General features: G+C 57.7%; 1 protein-coding gene across 2 annotated transcripts in view; it reads left to right on the forward strand.

Moving 5' to 3' along the window:
• Positions 1 to 17,675, forward strand: part of CLCN7 (chloride voltage-gated channel 7) — a 44,213-nt gene that overhangs the window by 20,077 nt on the left and 6,461 nt on the right. For both annotated transcript variants that reach the window (XM_075010264.1, XM_075010265.1), the window contains 10 exons: positions 1,717 to 1,797; positions 3,107 to 3,169; positions 4,001 to 4,084; positions 5,018 to 5,111; positions 6,012 to 6,076; positions 6,669 to 6,785; positions 7,204 to 7,258; positions 9,822 to 9,882; positions 13,024 to 13,162; positions 15,047 to 15,140. In XM_075010264.1, the coding sequence (XP_074866365.1) occupies positions 1,717 to 1,797; positions 3,107 to 3,169; positions 4,001 to 4,084; positions 5,018 to 5,111; positions 6,012 to 6,076; positions 6,669 to 6,785; positions 7,204 to 7,258; positions 9,822 to 9,882; positions 13,024 to 13,162; positions 15,047 to 15,140 (853 nt within the window). The remainder of the gene's footprint in view (positions 1 to 1,716; positions 1,798 to 3,106; positions 3,170 to 4,000; positions 4,085 to 5,017; positions 5,112 to 6,011; positions 6,077 to 6,668; positions 6,786 to 7,203; positions 7,259 to 9,821; positions 9,883 to 13,023; positions 13,163 to 15,046; positions 15,141 to 17,675) is intronic.

A 17,675-nucleotide genomic window follows, 5' to 3' on the forward strand; every position in this document is an offset into this window, starting at 1 on the left:
CAATAGAAACACACACTGCTGGTTTTTTGGCGCTCTGCTATCGGCCAAGCAGCGCCTGAATCTCTGCTGGGCGGTCGCCCGGGTGCTGGGCTTGCAAGGAACACCAAAGGTCATGTCCCGAGCTGGGGGCTTTAGCCCTGCAGCAGAATGGGTGCAAAACAGAGGTGTACACCCAAGAGAGGTGGGCAGCTTTGCTCTTTCACACCCTCCGCTGTTGGGGCAGGACTGGATTAGCCCGGATAATGGACAGTGCTGTGGCTGTTCCTCAGGGCAGACAAGTGCTGGGCTGGGCTCTTGGTGGCACGGCAGCTGGCGTCTGAGCGCTGGCTCTGGGTCGTATCGAACAGCAGCTTGGCCCAGCGGAGCTCTCTCACGGCTCGGCCATTGCTCTCCGGTCAAAGCGCCAGGCTCCTTCCGCAGAGTTAAAGGGAGCCAGGCGAAGAGAAGCCCTCCCGTGGCACCGTCTGTCTGTCCCCCCAAGGGTCTGCTGAGCTTCCGCCGGTCGTGCTCTCCTTGGAGGTGGCTTCTGGAGAGCACCTCCCAAGGCCTGGCATGTTCCGAGCCCCTCCCAAAGAGGGGAGCCCCCTAGTCCTGTGCAAATCCGCTCAGTCCACCCTGCTTCAGCTCTCCTGGCACGGCGGCCGAGCCTCGGCCAATCCACTTGCGTTTGAGGCAGTAGAGGTGTCCCCCGTGAAAGCACAAGGGGCAGCGCCGGCGATTTAGGGGGCTGCCTGTAAGTCCCTCTCCAAGGAAGGAGCTGCTGGCTAGCCAGGGCCTGGGCTCTGGAACAGGCCTGGAGGGGGAGTTAGTGGTGTCGCTTCCCCACTCCAGTGGCGTGCACCTTTGCACGATTTCCAGGGCTCCCAGTGTGGTGGTGTTAGTGCAAATACCCCTCACGCCCCCTTGCCCGATTCTTGGCAAACTTCCTGTGGGTTTGCAGCGCCTCTTACCCGGGAACAAGCCTTGCGCGGTAAGAGCCTTCTCTGTTTGGTACCCCTTACCGAGTAGGCGAGACGCACGCGCCGAGCACGCCAGGCTCCCCCATCCAGAACGAGGCAGGTGAACTTCCCTTGTTGCCCCCCCGCCCCAGGTCAGTCTCATCTGGATTCTGGTCGCTGCACGTCACGGCAGCTCTGACCTTAGGCTGTCTTGGAGCTGAGTTCTAGGTCTTCCCTCCTCCTGATCCATCCTGCTGGTCTCTTTCTTTGGCCCTAGTATATGCAGTGAAAGCTGAGTCCTGCCTCGCTACACAGTAACCAACTATTAACATTGCACTAACCAATCCTGACCAATTTGATTTGCACCTGGCAAAGTTAGTTAGGTGGCAGAGAGGAGCAGTTAAAAGCCAGGCCTCCTACAGGCCAACAGCAGGAGAGCGGAGTGATAGGACGGTAAAGGGCCAGGAAGGTCAGCACCCGCACTGGTGAGAGGTTTTTTGCCAGATTAAGTGCTGCCAAATGAAGTTTTCTTTAACCGCCTCGAGATCTGATTCTGTTACCTGGGTGTGGTGGTACCATTAGCCGGGGTCACCTTAATGCCAGGCGTGAGGCTGTTTTAAGTCAAGCTGTAGTGCCTGACTCCCTGTGTTAGCGCAACGCTCAAACTGCCCCGCTCGAGCTGCAATGGGCAGGGAGGGGCCTGTGGCTTTCGCTGCCGCCTGGCTGGGTGGAAACGACTGTACGGATCGCTGCTCACGCGCTCTCCTTGTGCTCCTAGCCCGTAGCTGCCGGCAGCGGGATCCCTCAGATTAAGTGCTACCTCAACGGCGTCAAGGTGCCTCATGTTGTCCGCCTGAAGGTAAGAGGCCGGGGTTTGGTGTGAGCGCGTGGGGTGTTCCCGTGCCCCTTCGTCCTTCCCTGCCACTGGTGTCGCCAGGCAGGCAGGGAGGCTGGACTTCCCCAGCCGATCTGCCTCTGCCTCACCGGTGCCCTGTCTGCTGCCAGCTCCCTACGCCCGGCCTGGTTGGGCACCCGCGGCCCCGCTCTGCAGGGACGCCCCTGGGGCTCCCAAGAGTGCGGCAGAGTCCACCCTCTGAGTCATTGGCGCATTAGGTAACTGCAGGGGAAGGGAGGGCCTGGGGGGATGGACGTACCGATGCTCTCAGCCCAGAGCCAGCTGCCATGCTTCCGCCAGCTCCCTTCCAGGGGCGGTCAGTGATCGCGCACACCCGCCCGAAACGGGTAACCCCTGTGGGTGCTGCCTACCAGGTCTCCCAGCAGAGTAAAACGGCGCCCTGGGTTGGATCTGCAGGAGGCTCAGCCGGGCGCCAGCAGGCTGGAGGGGAAGCTCGCACCGCGAGTACTTGTTGAGCCCTGGGTGCAGCAGGGGTCGTTACGAAGCACTGCCATTAACGGCTGGGGTCCCTGCCCCGCTGTCACTCAAGGAGCTGCAGAGAGGCTGCTGCAGCCTGTCTTACGCCGGCAGTTTAGACCACTGGTCTCAGCCTCTTCAGTGACACGGCACGGCCGCCTTTCTCAGCCGACTCGATCGCTCGTTGCCGTCACGTTTACGACGGTTAGGGTGTCGCTAGGGAGGTCGGCGACGCAGGCGGCAAGCTAAACGAGGCCCAAACGCGTTCATCTTTCAAATCCACCGCAGAACGTGCCACCTTCGCCGGCTCGAGAAGAGGCGGGCCAGCGAGCGTGCGCCGTGCGGGGGATGTTGAGTAGTTGAAGAAGGGACTCGGCCCCGGGGCCGGGCGGGAGGGAGGGAGGGAAGTCAGTTCCAGAGCGTGGGAGATCGGCTGCGGCGCCAGGAAATTGACGAAATTTCCCGGCACACGTGGACAGGCCTCACGGCACGCTGGCCAAAAACCGCTGGTTTAGTCGGTGCAGCTACAGCAGTGAAACAGCCAGCGAAGATGAGCCAGTGACCTCTGACTTGTCAGCTACCCAGCTCACTTATTGCTTTTGGAGACTGATTTCCGGGGAAGAAAGCTGTAATTTTCTCCTCCCCTTCACTCTCTCCTGGGCACCTGGCTTGTGGGGAGCAGCTAGGTATAAAGAGAGTCTGGTGCCTGGTTTGGAGTGCTCCAGGTCTCCCACCAGCCTGGCGCTGAGAGAGGCTCGCGCTCTCCAGAGCTAACCCGGGACTCTCTGTCTTCCAGACCTTGGTGATCAAAGTCTGCGGGGTCATTCTGTCGGTGGTCGGCGGCCTGGCTGTCGGAAAGGTAACTCGCCGAGGCTGCGAGTCTCATTCAGCTGCTTTCCCGAGCCGGTTGTCGGCGTGCGCTGCCTGCCGGCCTGAGGAGCTGCTGCCGTCATGCTCACGTGTCCAGCTGTGGTGCTCCCAAAGCCGGAGTTGCTCTGCCGCAGGCAGTCCAGTTCACACGCGTGCATGTATCTGTTTGCCAGGTTTGGTGACTTGGCTGCTTTTCCCTTTGCTCTGAGGCCCCTCCCCAGCGGGCTGCTGTCGAGGTGCACTGCTGGGGAACTGGGCTGTCCTGTGGGGTCAGGGAACGGGGCATTGAGCGGCAGCAGGGTGCTTCATTGCCGTCTGCTGCCCTGACGTGGCTGGGAGGAGATGGGCAGGGGGCACACAGCCCCTGTAGCTGGTTCTTTTAGTGTCTCTACTGGGGACCGCAGAGAGAGTGAATCCTACCATGCTGTTGCAGCACCATAAGGTCGCCCGCCCAAAGGACAGCGGGAGGCACTTGAGCCCGCTGGGGTTACGAATGGAGCTCGGGTCTACTCCAGGCAATTCTCTGCACTGAGAGTTCACCTGAGGCTTGTCTGGGCCTGCTGGACCTTCTCGCTGCTGCCACTAGGAAGTACGGGAGCAAGGCGAGGCTTCCGCTCCTGCAGAGATGCCCGCCCAGCGCCATGTGGCTGTGCTGCCAGGCAGGCTGGGCAGAACCATGGGGCTGCGTGAGCTGCACACTGCTGGGGAATCAAGCGGGCCGGGGCGTGGACCGGATGGATGGAGTTCACGCCCTGAGCTCCCGTCTTCAGGAGACACGGAGCTGCCTCTTCGCCCCTAACGTCTGCTTCCCTGCCCTCAGGAAGGACCCATGATCCACTCGGGAGCCGTCATCGCAGCCGGCATCTCGCAAGGGAGGTCGACGTCTCTGAAGCACGACTTTAAGGTAGGCGAGCTCGTCCCCGGAGTCGGATGTGTGCGCTGGGGAAGGAGACGTGGTGACTGGCTGGTGAGATCTTGGATGGACGCACAGCCCTCTCTGGTCGCGTGGATCCGAAGTGCTCCTCCCCTGCCCGCCGGCTCGCTCGGCTGAATCCCGAAGAGCCTGGCCTGTGGGGATCAGCGTGCAGCTGACGCTACCAGCCTTTTTGTGCTCCCCAGGGTGGCAGGGGCCAGGATCCCAGAGCCACGCCTTTGGCCCGAAGGTCTAATACTGGTGGCCTATCCTGAAGAAGGCTCCCTGCTGTCCTCTGTCTCCTAACCCAGTTGCAGAGCTCTCTGGGAAGCTATCCCACAATTCCCAGCAGCAGCGCAGTTTGGGAGATGCTTACAATGAATCTAGTCTCCCACTGCAGCTGTGCCGGCACAGAAGAGCGGTGCAGGGTCCCTCTCTTGGGCTGGCATTGCTGGGGGGCGGGTGGGCGGGCAGGCTGGCTGGCAGCAAGAGGCTGCCCAGGTTCTACATCTGGTCAGCTGATACAACGGCCTGAGTGGTCTCAGGGAAGCTGCTGGAGCTGCTCTGGGTCAGGAAGCCAAAGCCTGGATGCTGCACGAGGGGGACAGCACTGTGCAGGGGGCAGGCGGCTGAGTTTTAACAGTGGCAGGAGCGAAGTTCGCCCCAGCAGCTCTGCGGCAGCACCCCGGGGAGCAGAGTGCGCTGTGGGTGTGTTTGATTGGCTCCCCTCCTTGCCCCGACGAGCCGTGTGCGTCCCCAGCTGCTGTTACCTGCAGCGTGATACGTGATTCCGGGTGCTAACGCCCTCCCCGGGTGCAGGGAGAGCTGCGGGGGGGAGAGCGGCGGATGTCCGCCTGGTTGCTCTCCAGGGGTGCTGCTCACGCCTGCGCAGCCCGTCAAGCCGCTGGCCCCGTGTTGTTTCAGATCTTCGAGTACTTCCGCAGGGACACGGAGAAGAGGGACTTTGTCTCGGCCGGAGCGGCTGCCGGCGTCTCGGCTGCTTTCGGTGCCCCGGTTGGTAAGGTGTCTTCTGAAGCTGGGTGACTCCCTGGGCTAGCCCCTGCCGTGGGACGGACGCTCAACCTCTCCTGCTTGGGGCAGCCGTCCGCCTGGGATCGCCCGGAGACATGTGACTTTCCTGGGCTTCTTGGGACGGGTGGGGTTTGCCTGCCGCACTCAGGGGAAGCGCCCTGTGGCGCAGAGCTGTCTGGGCTGGCGGGTGCCTGGCTGTTTGCTCTCCAGCCGTGCTGGAAACTGCATTCCCGTCACGTGCTCCAGCCACAGAACTGCGGCAGCTCTGCCTGTCGAGCTTGGTGGCAGACAAGCAGGCTGCCTCTGCTGGCTGCTGGCTGGTGCTGAGGGGGTCCTGGAAAGCAGAGACACGGGTTCTGGCCTACAGACACAGCTGGGCTGCCTAGCTACTGCCTGGCTCCAGTGCTGCAGAGCCAGACAAGACCCCTGGGGAGCAGAGAGGGAGCTACTGGGTGGGCAGGCCTGGGGAGAGCCGGTATCCCCGCCCAGGGAGTCCGAGCCCTCCCGGCAGGGGCGTCAGTAACAGCTGCTGTGGGAAAACCCATGTGAGCGCCGCCTCCAACGCTGGCCTGAAATCTCGAGGCAGGGCCACGTGTTCAGGAAGTTAATCGCAGTTAGTCCCCCAGAGAACACATCGGGGGAGCCGGGTGCCCTGCCCTGCCTTTCTCCCCTTGGCGTGGCCAGGAAGTGCTGGCACTGGCACGTGGGTCACCGACGGGCACTGGGAATGTCGGTGCTGGTGCCCAGCTTTACCCTCGAGGCTGTGCCCTGTCTGTGCACACCCAGAGAGCGGGTTCCTTCCAGCCCGTGGCACTGCGAGATCAGACTTGCCCGGCGAGGCCCAGCTGCTCCCTGACAATGGCCCCGCTGTCGCTTGTCTCCCTAGGGGGCGTTCTCTTCAGCTTGGAGGAAGGCGCTTCCTTCTGGAACCAGTTCCTGACGTGGAGAATCGTAAGTCGGAGCAGCCTGAGGCAGAGGCTGCGCCTCCTCCCTGGCTCGTGCCGTGGGATCGGACACCTGCGTTGCAAAGCTCACCCAGGAGCCGGAGGGTTAACCGGCTGGCTGGCCGGGTCGCTCAGGCAGAGCGAGGGGCCTGTGCTGGGTAGAGACGCCCCCGTCAGGAGGGGCTGTCGGGTGAACGTGGGTCTGGAGTCTGAGGCCGAGAAGAGGGGGCTGGTTCCCCTGCCACAGGAGCTGCTGTGTTGTGCTTGGAGCCCTGCAGCGGCCCATGCTGCGGTGATGGCAAGAGGGAATGGGGAGGGGAGGTAAAGGGACCGGCACTGAGTCCTCGCCAGGCGCTGCCGGGTGTGAGTGCGGAGTGCACAGCCCAGGGACGACGCGGTCCTGCCGGCAGAGCTCTCGGCTGACAGCAGTGCTGCTCTGGGCCTGGGGCGTGGCTGGGGCTGTGATCCAAACCCTGCCCCTCCCCACTGAAGGAAGGGGGCGGAGCTTGACCGCAGCGGGCGGGGCAGGGTTGGGAGGGGTTGGCCGGTGGGTAGCAGTGGCGGCTGGCGCCACGGGGCTCTCCTGCTTCTCTCTGCAGTTCTTCGCCTCCATGATCTCAACGTTCACCCTGAACTCCATCCTGAGCTTTTACCACGGGAACCCCTGGGACCTCTCCAGCCCGGGCCTCATCAACTTCGGGAGGTTTGACAGCGAGGTAAAGCTGCTGGCTTGGCAGATCACGCATGTCCGTCCTGGGCAGCCTGGCCGGTAGTGGCAGGACCCGAGGGCTGCAGCTGGGACCATTCGCCCTCTCGGCCTTTCCCCTGAATGTTTGACAGCAGGGGCTACCCCGGTGGAGGTGTCATGCTGGGGCAGGGGCTCTGCAAAGGCTGGATGCTCTCAGCTCCAAACTTGTGCCCAGCAGTCCCTGGGAGCTCACCCTCACCAGCGCTGCTGCTGGGCTTGGCTCCTGGGACCGTGGGGTGGGGGGGGCCCTGCTGCAGCCTGTTGTTTCCCAGGAGCAGCTCTGGGCACCTGCCGGCAGTAGGAGGCCTTGAGCAGAGGCGGTGGCGTGGCCCTGGCGCGCCCCATGATGGCGAAAGGTCTCCCGACCCATTTTTCCTTGTTCACAGAAACTGGGCTACACGTTCCAGGAAATCCCCATCTTCATCTTCATGGGCGTGGTTGGTAAGACGGATCTGCTTGTTCCATTGAGTTAATGCCTCCGAGTAGTCGCCTTCCTCGGTGCACTGAACAGCTGCCCCAGCCCGCTTCCTGGGGAGAGCGGGAAAGCAGAGCGTCCTCGGGGAGCCTGCTGCTTTCCAGGAGCGCCGCTAGATGATATTGGTCCAAGATGTGACCCCCCCCCACCCATAGGCTAGGAAAGGAAACTGGTATCAAACAAAACCCCCCACCTGCTGGGATACTGGGGGTAAGAGGTTTGCAGCGTGTGCCTTGGGCGCAGTATTTTCTCTACGCTGTAAGAAGGAAGTAGCGACTAGACTAGCCAAAGCAAGAGCGAGTGTGAAGGCAATGGATAATACCTGGAAAAACAAATCGACTAGCTTAGGAATGCAGCTGAGCGTCTTGAAAACGTGTATTCAGCAGCGTGTTGTGGGGCCGTGAGGGAGGGCAATAGCGAAAGAGTCGAAGAGAAAGATATTGGCGTTCCACAGGAGTTGTTGTAGAAAGATCCTGAGAAGAGGATGGCTGCAGGTCACCAGCGAGGAATTATACAGGAAGATACAGCCGAAAGAGAGCCTGCTGCAGAAGGTTATACAACAGCAGCTACGCCTTTTTGGACACATCTGCAAAATGAATGATGAACCAAAAGTCAAGACCCTGGTGTTTGGCATCATGGACGGTTTGAACAGGAGAGGCAGCCCCCACAGAGAACGGGTAGATGAGATAGTAGATTGGTGCGGAGCTAGTCTGCAGACGCTAAGCTGCTCCGCACTGGACAGGGAAAGATGGAAGGAAATAGTGAGGGAGGCTTTGGACACCAACGGGCGTTGAGCCCACAGTTGCTGATGTTTCCGCACGGCCGTCTCCTGCTGCACGCATCTAGAAGTCCCATCTTTCAGCTGCAGCCTGGCCTTGTTCTGCCTCCGTGCTCTGCACACCCCGGTGGCTGCTAACAGTCCACTGCTGGATTTAAAAGAAAAGAACCAGCCGCCCAGGGAAACGCCGGGGTGGGGCAGTGAGGAATTGCTACTGGTTTTCCTCCTAGAGAACCTGTCGGAACCTACCCTTTGGATCAGATTGGACCTGGTCTGCTGTTACCCATGTCCTGCAGTGCCCTCGGGTCTGGATGGCAGATGAGCCTCTAACCTTCCCCCCACACCCAGATCAGGAAGGCTGTGCTCTGTGGCAGGCTGCTGGCAGCCGACAGCCTCTCCGAATGTTGTGTTGGAGCATGGAAACATGCACATCAGGGCGTTGACAACTCCCGTTAGTACCGCAACCCTGGCGCAGCCACCTTCCACGTCCTAGTTGTGCCCTGCTGGCAGACATGGCAGTTATAGTCTTCCTGGGGCCTCGGAATAGCCTCAGGCGCTGTTAAACGTCTCATTCGAAGGCCACGTCTGCACTAGAACTTGTGTAGATATGCAAGTCAAACTACGCAACTGCACAGCTGGAATCGACTTATCTACAAGCGACTTTTCAGGCCGTCCTCACAGAGGGAGTTCGAAAGGAGAAACTCCCCCGTCGATCTCCCTTATGTACAAGATTGAGGCGTACAGGGGTCAAGTATTGAGCCTGGATCGTTCGATTTCGTGTTTCCTCCTAGGCACAGGAAATAGAACCCCGCAAGGTCCGCCCTGCTCGGGTTGATTCACTGGGTAGTGAAGACATACCCCTAGTGTTTCCATTAATACAGGAGGCAGAGCTGTGATTTGCGTGTGTTAGAAATAAGGGTCGGGTGCTGGTTTTCCCTTAGCCCTATGGCCACGCAGCAGAGTTATTTCAAGTTACCAGCCGTTATTGTGAGATAATGTTGTGAGCCTCTACGCTACTCACACGCTCTTATTTCGGATGATGTAAACCGAATAATGCCTGTTTTGAAATAGCTGTTTTGAAACGGGCGCCGTTAAGAGACTATTGGAATAGTGCAATTTTGAAATAATTCATAATGGGCTCTAATAGCCACTGTTTCGAAATAGGCATTTATGCGTCCAGACGTGCTGCTGTGAAATGCATTCTTGTGCATAGCTGTTATGTTGGAATAGCTATTCTGGAATGGATTATTTCCAAATAACGCTGCTGTGTAGGGCGTAGCCTTGATGAAAAGCCAAGAAGAAACGGGAGTGGGCAGGTGAGAACATGGATTGTTCTCTCTCTCTCTCACTCCCCTCTTCCCCCTCCAAAGCATAGAGTTAAATTTTGACCGTTTAAGCTGTGAAGTCTCCAGAAACTCCCGGTCAGTGCCCCTGGGAAGAAATGGAAGTAGCTTTGTGCAGCTGCTTCTGTGACGTTCCTTTGGCTCTCCTTTGTGGGTTGGTGCCGAGTATTACGACAAGAAATTGCCACTTGAAGCTGCTGCTGTCGATGGCTTAAAAACACGGCTTTGTCCCTGACCAGGGCAAAAAGTTGCCCAGTGATTCAGGAGAAAGGCTTTGGGTTTTGCGTGCTTATAAAGATGTGTGTAACTGCTCTGCAGGTGAGAGAACCCTGAACAGCATAAAGGGCGACTAGTTTCTTTCAAATCCACCCAAGATGTTTTCAGTTTTCTCCTTTTTCCTGCTTGCAGGTGGAATTCTTGGGGCAATCTTCAATGCCTTGAATTACTGGTTAACCATGTTCCGAATCAGGTAAGAACCCCAGGGATGCTAACAATCCATCACTGTCCCAGCAAGCTCCTAAATCACTTGGCTGCTTTTGAAAATGATTCCCACAGTTGCTTTGCTTTCAAAATCGGTGAAAATGGCTAAGCGTTCTGCGGTGAGCTGGCAGGGGGGGCACCAAATGAAATTAAGGGGTCGCAGGTTTAAAACTAACAAAAGTTTTTCTACACGCAGCTCATAGTGAGCCTGTGGAACTCTTCACCAGAGGAGGTTGTGAAGACCAGGACTTTAGCAGGGTTCAAAAAAGAGCTAGATAAATTCATGGAGGTTAGGCCCAACAATGGCTGTTAGCCAGGGTGGGTAAGAAGGATGGCCCTGGCCTCAGTTTGCCAGTCTGGAGATGGATGACAGGAGAGGGATCGCTTTGATTACCTGTTCTGTTCACTCCCTCTGGGGCATCTGGCATTGGACACTGTTGGCAGACAGGATGCTGGGCTAGATGGACCTTTGGTCCGACCCAGTATGGCCGTTCTTAAATAAAACTAACCCTTTTGGTATTACCACTGGCTGTGTTCGGGCTGGGTCCAGTTATCTGGTCCATAGGTAGTTCGTGAAGCCCTGCAGCTTCAGATCAGGAAGGATTAGTCTGACGTGCAGCGTTAGCACATGGTCGCTCAAAAAAGTCCAGTGTGTGTCAGCAAGGAGGAGGTTGTTAAGGATGCAGGGCTTTGCAGCCTGCCAGACTCAACAGCTGCTAATCTCAAAGCCATTCACATTTCATCAAATTGTAACTCTGCTCCAAAGTCAATGTCCTTCCTCCTCTCAGGAAGCAAAGGCCCCCTTCCCAGGAAGGAGGTTTTGTTTCTTGAGCCAGACTGAATTTCTTTAGACTTTCTTGACGACCTATAAGTATATTAACTGATGCCACAGCTCTGCGTAATCTTTTTGAAGAAACGTTGGAAGTATCTTTGGGAAGAAACATTGGATTCCAACAACACGTTAAAAGACTTGAACAATTCCATGGAACAGAGTGTAGGTGATGGGAGATGGATTTCATTGTTCTCATGCAAATCCTTATGGGGACAATGAAGTTTTCTTAACGGCTTGTTTTGTTGCTGTTAAGAACTGAGGTTGCAATGTTTTCAAAAGCTCCAGATGCTCCTTTTCAGCAGCCCAGGTCCCACTGAGCTCTAAATCGCAGAGCTGCTTTTGAAAACTGTACCTGTAAGTCACTTTGTTTCCAGAATCCGTTAAAGGGATGAAGCGTTACATGTTGATACACCTCCCTACCCCGGTTGGGACCTGGCATCTCAGTCGTGGGAGCTCATCTTGCAGGAACCGTTAGTTCAGAAGAATAACAACCCAGGCGCGTCGGGAAGGGGAGTGTTTGGGGGCTTTTGCAGCTGGAACAGACTGGCTTTCAGGGAGTCAGAGCAGATGGTCCGTTCTGTGGTGAGCAGTCCTGCGAACTTGTGAGTGGAGCCAGAAGTCAGCAAGGCTGTTAAATGTGTAATGTGGGACGGTGTCGCGTCCAGGAGCAGAGCAGGGAGGGGGGTTGATAACCTTCTGTGGACAACTGGGAGAGAGAGAAGACCAACAAAAACTCTTCACGTCTCTAGGAAACCTGAGCTGCGGGGAAAGTGGGGAGTTGTGAACATGGATTGTTCTCTCTCTCTCTCTCGCTCCTTGGGGAAGGTTACAAACAGCAACACCCTTAGTCTTGAGAAGAGACAAGTGGTGGGGGTAGAGAGGAGTCTGATCAGCCTTATAAAGAGGTTGGTGGTCAGATGTTCTCCGCCCATCAGCGGGAGGATGAGAAGCAATGGGCTTAATCTGCAGCAAGGAAGGTTGGGGTTCTGTGTTAGCGGGGACACTGTAGCAGAATCCTAAGAGGAGTTAAGCAGTGGGACAGGTGGCCAAGGAAGAACGCCAGAAAGACCCCACTGGCTCAGATCACAGGTCCTTCTCGCCCAATATCCTGTCTTCCAACAGTGGCCAACACCAGATGCCACCAGAGGGAATGAACAGCCCAAGGAACCATCCATGATCCATCCCGTTCCCCATTCCCAGCTTCTGGCAAACAGAGGCTAAGGACAACATCCCTGCCCCTTCTGGCTAACAGCTGTTATGGTCCTGTCCTCCATGACCACCTCAAGTTCTTTTTGAGCCCTGTCACTGTGTTGCTCTTCACAACGGCCTCTGGCGAGGAGTCCCACCGCTTGACTGTGTTGTGTGAAAAAGTTTTTGTTTTAAACCTGTTGCTTGTTGATTTCGTTTGGTGGGCCCTAGTTCTTGTCTTCTGAGAAGGAATAAAACAACACGTCCTAATAGACTTTTTTCACACCAGTCTTGATCTGGTGGACCTCTGTTATGTGCTGCCTTAATAGTCTCGTTTGCAAGCTGAGAAGACCGGTTTTCTAATCTCTGCTCCTCTGGCAGTCTTCCATACCTGTCATTGTTACCCTCTCTGAACTTTGTTCAGCGCCAATACCTCTCGAGATGGGTCCACCACATCTGCACACTGCAAGCAAGATGTGAGCATACCGAGGATTTATGTTGAGGCAATCTGAGATTTTCTGTCTCTCCTTTTCCTGATGGTTCCTGGTGTTCTGTTCTGTTTTTCTGACTGCTGCCGCTACGCATTGAGCAGATGTTTTCAGAGAACCATCCACGGTGACTCCAGTGGTAACAGCTAATTTCGACCCTGTTATTTTATGTGTACAGCTGGGATCACGTTTCCCAATGTGCTTTGCATTTATCAGCATTGAATTTCACGTGCCACTTAGTTGCCCGGTCATTGTGTGAGCTCCCTTTGTGGCTGTTCGCAATCTGCTTGGCACGTAACTGTCTTGAGAACGCTGGGGAGCCCCATCATGACAGGTTTCTAAGGACACATTGGGCAGACTCCTCTAGGTTGACTTGGTCTTGCCTCTGTGCTGTGGGCTGGACTAGACGATCTCCCAAGGTCCTTCCCAACCTGCTGTTTCGAATTCCTCCTCCATCTGGGCCTGTGAAATCCTGCGTGTCTGGTGCCCGCTCCTGGGAGGAGGTGGCCTGGCCCAGCCACTCACCCACCTCCCAGCAGCGGTTGCAACCAGTCTGGAGAATTAACTGGCCCTGGGAAGCAGAGAAACTCTCTGTTCACATGGCTTGCGTCTGACTCTGCAGGTATATCCACCGCCCATGCCTCCAGGTGATCGAGGCCATGCTGGTGGGGGCAGTGACGGCCTCTGTGGGGTTTGTGATGATCTACTGCTCTACTGACTGCCAGCCCCTCCAGGGGGATGCCGTGGCCTATCCGCTGCAGGTAAGAGACTAGACTGCAAAGCCCACGAGCCCCCATGCAGTGGGTGGGGGGGGGGGGCGGTCTGCTCCTGACAGCCTGCTGGAGTTGGATCAGCTGTCATCCGGGAGCTCAGGGATTTCAAAGGCAGGAGCTCGACTGGTTGGACGGGAACTGGCCTCAGAGGGGCCAGGCCAGGGGAAGGTCTTTGGCTTTGCTACAAGCTGGGGGGTGGTTGTGAGTGCTGAGGGAGGCAGGAGGGTCCCTGGAGGTGGCCAGCAAATGAAGCAGGGCTGCATGTGGCAAAGGTGACCTGCTTCTGAGCACCTTGGGCTGTCATTAGAGACCGTCTAGCTGTGCTGGGCCAGCTGTTGAACGAGGCAGGGGGCGGGAGGGGGTGTGGCTGGCAAGGGATGCGCTCCCAGCAGGATCTGGCCAGAGACTCCCAGTCTAAGACTACAATAGAGAAATAGGGAACTTCATCCAGGCTGCTGCTGGAACCGGCCGTCTGCAAACCAAGCACGTGGCCAGGGGATGCCCAAGGTAAGGTCACATGTACACAACTCGGCCCCTTGTGCGGCCGCATCACGGCAGCCTGATGTGACTGTGACTGACTGTCTCCTTAAGGCAGTAAAGTGCCTGGGATCAACTTCATTGGACTCTGGCCTGGCCAGAGGAGCCCGAGTAGCACAAGGTGGTGCGTGTAGGTGAGGTTGCCGAGAGGGAATAGTACGTGATCAACTGAGCAGACAAGACTGGCTGGGAGCAGCGTTAAAGATCTGTGCTGAGGACAGTGAGCTCTCACCAGTGTCTTGTTGAATCCAGCTGGGATTGGGTAATTTCCCCCCAGTGCACTGGCAGGAGTGAAGGCTTCGAAAATTACTTCAGCCCCACCTCTAGTGAGGGGGCTCTGTTAAGGCAGCCGGCTCTGGCAGCATGCTGCCGACGGCCATTCAGGGACATCTCTCGAGTCCGGCATGCTCGGGCCTGGCCCTGTCTGTGATTCGGCGTCATTTCAGTTAGCTGGGTGCCCCAGTGTGAGAAGTGAACCAAGTTTCCTGTGGTCCCGTCAAGTTCATTTCCAGCCGCCAGTCCTGGCTCTCAGGGTTCTGTGCTGTTATTTAGCTGTAACTTACCCCAAATGTCTCCTAAGAGCCCAGTGGGCGTTGGGAGCGCTGCCGGACGGTACTGTCCTTCTCCTCTGGTCTGGCCGATTCTCTGTTTCGGCACCGCTTAGCTCCCCAGGGTGCGGGACTTGGAAGCCCAACGTGTCCTAGGATGACTGGAGATTGCAGAGCATCTTTTTGCTTTTTCTGCTTTGGCTGCTCCCCTTTGCAGCCGGGAGGCCTCCCCTGCTTGTGCCCGACATTTGGCTGGTGAAGGGGGAAGGAAAAATAATAATGTGCCAGATGCCACCACATGTGAGCTGGAGTCCAACTTGGCCATCGTGCTCTAAATCTCGGGGCTGGGTAATGCTCCCAGCGCTGGCATCTGCTCTTCGGTAGTGGTTAGCCAGCAGCTAGCTCCAGCACGCTCCCGTCGCAACACCTCGCTGATTATGGAGCCTGAGTTCACTCTTGGTTCCCAAGCACCTAAATCCCTTAAAACGTGGGCTCCTAAATCAGTTAGGCGCTGCACCAGGGTCCACAGTGATCTCTGAATACCTTTAAAGACATTGGGCTCAAGAGTCTGCCTAGCCGAGCCCAGCTGCACGGCACTAGCGACTCCTGCGCACGGGGCTGTATAAAGCTCGCCATGTTGGCTGATTGGCTTTTGCTCCCGCCTTCTCGCTGCGGATTCGAGCTCCCCACGAGCTGCTCTGTCCCTGTGGGCCGCGTGGCCCTGTGCAGGGATGCTCGCGTGGGTTCTGCCGGGTCTTGCAGCCAGTGGTGTTCCTTCCTCCCCCAGCTGTTCTGCGCCGACGGAGAATATAACTCAATGGCCACCGCCTTCTTCAACACGCCGGAGAAAAGCGTCGTCAGCCTCTTCCACAACCCTCCAGGTCGGTCCCGGCTCAGCTGAGGGGCCGCCGAGCTGCAGGCGGGGTGTGGGGCTTGGGTCTGACGGCAGATCCAGGAGGGCGGACGCAGAATTAGGGAGCAAGTAGGCTGAAGCTCTTGTGTTAGTTCAGCCCTGGTTCCCTACCGCACGCTCAAAACCTCCCCCCCCCGGCCCCCACCCGTAATCTACCACCCACCTGAATTACCGACCTCCTCCTCCAATCATGGGGTAAAGACCTCAGGTTAGAGACTTCGCCAGTCACACTACGCTCCTGTCAGAAGATCCTCCCTGCTGGTAAATAGCAACGGTCGGGGTGCAGCTCTGGGGGTGTCCTGTGTGCTCCACTCTTGGGGTGGTATCACCTTAGACTGTAGGAGCCGCAAGGCGCAGACCGGGGCCCTGTTGTGCTGGAGCTGTACGACCGGAACAAAGACCGGCCGAGATATGCAGCTGTGTGCTGTGGCTTAACTCGGGTAGCGCCTGCCTAGAGCAGGAAAAAGAGCAGCCCTGCGGATCAGCCCAGGCCAGCTGGCACTAGCGCGCAGCCATTTACAATGGCTCCCCTGCGCATCCCTTGGCCAAGCTGTCAGAGCCTTGCGCAGCGCTTCCGACTTCCCCGCTGGTTAGGCCCTGCAACGTCCGAAACCCTCCTGCTGGCCCTCACGAGAGGAGCAGAGCCTGTGAGGCGTGAGCCTAGCTTCGATCGTCCTCCCTGAGCCGCAAAAGCCAAAGGGGTTCTGCCGTTCGCAGTGCAAATCGGGGAGCTGCTTTGCATGCTCAGTGAAACAGACATGGCTCAGGGCGGAGGTGAACAGATCCGCTCGAGGCAGGAGGCCCGTCTTGGATGGCCTGGGCTCGGGCATAGCAGCGGCTGGCGGGCTGCAGGCTGTACAAAGTAAAGCTCTGGATTTGGATCAGCACAGTGGCAGTGATATTTAAAAATTCCCTCTCCCTGAGCCTGCGAACACCCTGTCCCATGGGCATCTGCAGGGCGAGAGTTGGGGTGCGGCTCAGACCTTGAAGAGGAGGTTGCACTGTCCCACTCTCGTTAAATCTCAGCCGAGCCATTTCCCTCCTGTCTGTTCCTCCCTTTCTCCCTGGCGGGCTCGCTCCGAAAGCCGTGTCCCTTCTGGAAACGTTCTGGGCTGTTCCCTGTTTGTTGCATGCTCTCTCCCCTCAATGACTTTCCCTTCTGGTCGTGTTTTGAATGTGGATTTTACTTTTCCGGTTGTCTAGAAGTCAGATCCTGGTGCCCGGGGGAGGCCTGTCTGGGTTTGCACTTCCCAGAGGCCGGGATGCCTGGCTAAGTTGAATTGAAACGGCACAAATTCCCTCTCTCCTGGTAATGCCTCCAGGAGCAGCCGTGTGATTTGGCGCCTCTTTTCTCGCTGGCGGCTGAGGCACAGAGCTGGTGGTCCCTTGAGTTCGTTGGACGGGCAATTCCCACCCTGGATGTGCTCGGTGCTGGTGGCTTTGCTGTAGAGAGAGGACAGGACCAGAGCACCTCGGGTGGCCCAGGCCCGCCCTCTTTCCTGTCTCAAACCAGGGTTGCCAGCAGCTGGGAGTCTTTTGCAGGGTGGGGAGGAATCACTCGCCTACAAAACGTTCTTCAACCAGCTGTTGCCTGATGATGCGAATCCAGGACGTGCTGGGCAGGGGCACTTCAGGTCACCACGCAAGGGCCCCTGGATGCGTCTAGAGCAGGACGGATCACTGCCAGGGCCATGATACGCCGGCTCGAGTTGCCGTGGCGTCGGCAAGGGAAAGCGAGCTGCCCCCCTCCCGCCCCATAGATCAGAGTCCTTCGGCATTCCCCGTCAGTTCCTGGGGTTTGCGCGAGTGTCTGAGGTCCCTCCCGAGAGGCTGCTGGGAAAATACATGGCGTATGTCTCTTACGGATGCACATCTGCCCTTGCTGTGGTGCATGTCACAAAATTTATTCTGCCCGTGCAGGGAAGAAGTTGGCGGGAATCCCAGCAGTGAGAGCAGTTGACAGGCGGGTCGGTTGCGAGAGGTGTAGAGGGGCTGGACCGAGGGAGGGGAGCGAGCGGCTGGGGAAAGGCCTGACACCAGGCGGGTACCAAGCAGACGAACAGAGCTGCTCCAACAAGTGTCTGAGTCTGAACGTGCCCTGGCAGCTGAGCGCTGGCCTCCGCTCACAGCAGCAGAACTCCAGGCTAGGAGTGAGGATGAGTGACACACCCACCCATACCCCTACCGTGCCAGGGCTGCTCAGCTCCTTCGGAAGGGGCACTGAGCGGGGACGGGCGAGTGCAGGGAGCAAGGATATTTGGTGCCATTGAAAGGCGACTGAATTAAAACAGCTGCAAGCAGAGTTTGTGCACTGCCGAAGTAACTGGTGGTGTCCCCAGCCAAGGGCACAGCGGAGTCTGGGGAGGCCTGGCCCTCGTATGGCCTGTGAGAACAGCCACAGTCGCAGGGCGTAGGCCCTCCTGCACAGGGCACGAGCCGCCCGCTGGCAGCTGGGATGGGCCAGGCTGCACAGGACTGGGCTGCATTCTGTATGCCTGCTGGC

Source organism: Carettochelys insculpta, chromosome 16 (genome assembly GCF_033958435.1).
Source record: "Carettochelys insculpta isolate YL-2023 chromosome 16, ASM3395843v1, whole genome shotgun sequence".
NCBI classification, from domain to species: domain Eukaryota; kingdom Metazoa; phylum Chordata; order Testudines; family Carettochelyidae; genus Carettochelys; species Carettochelys insculpta.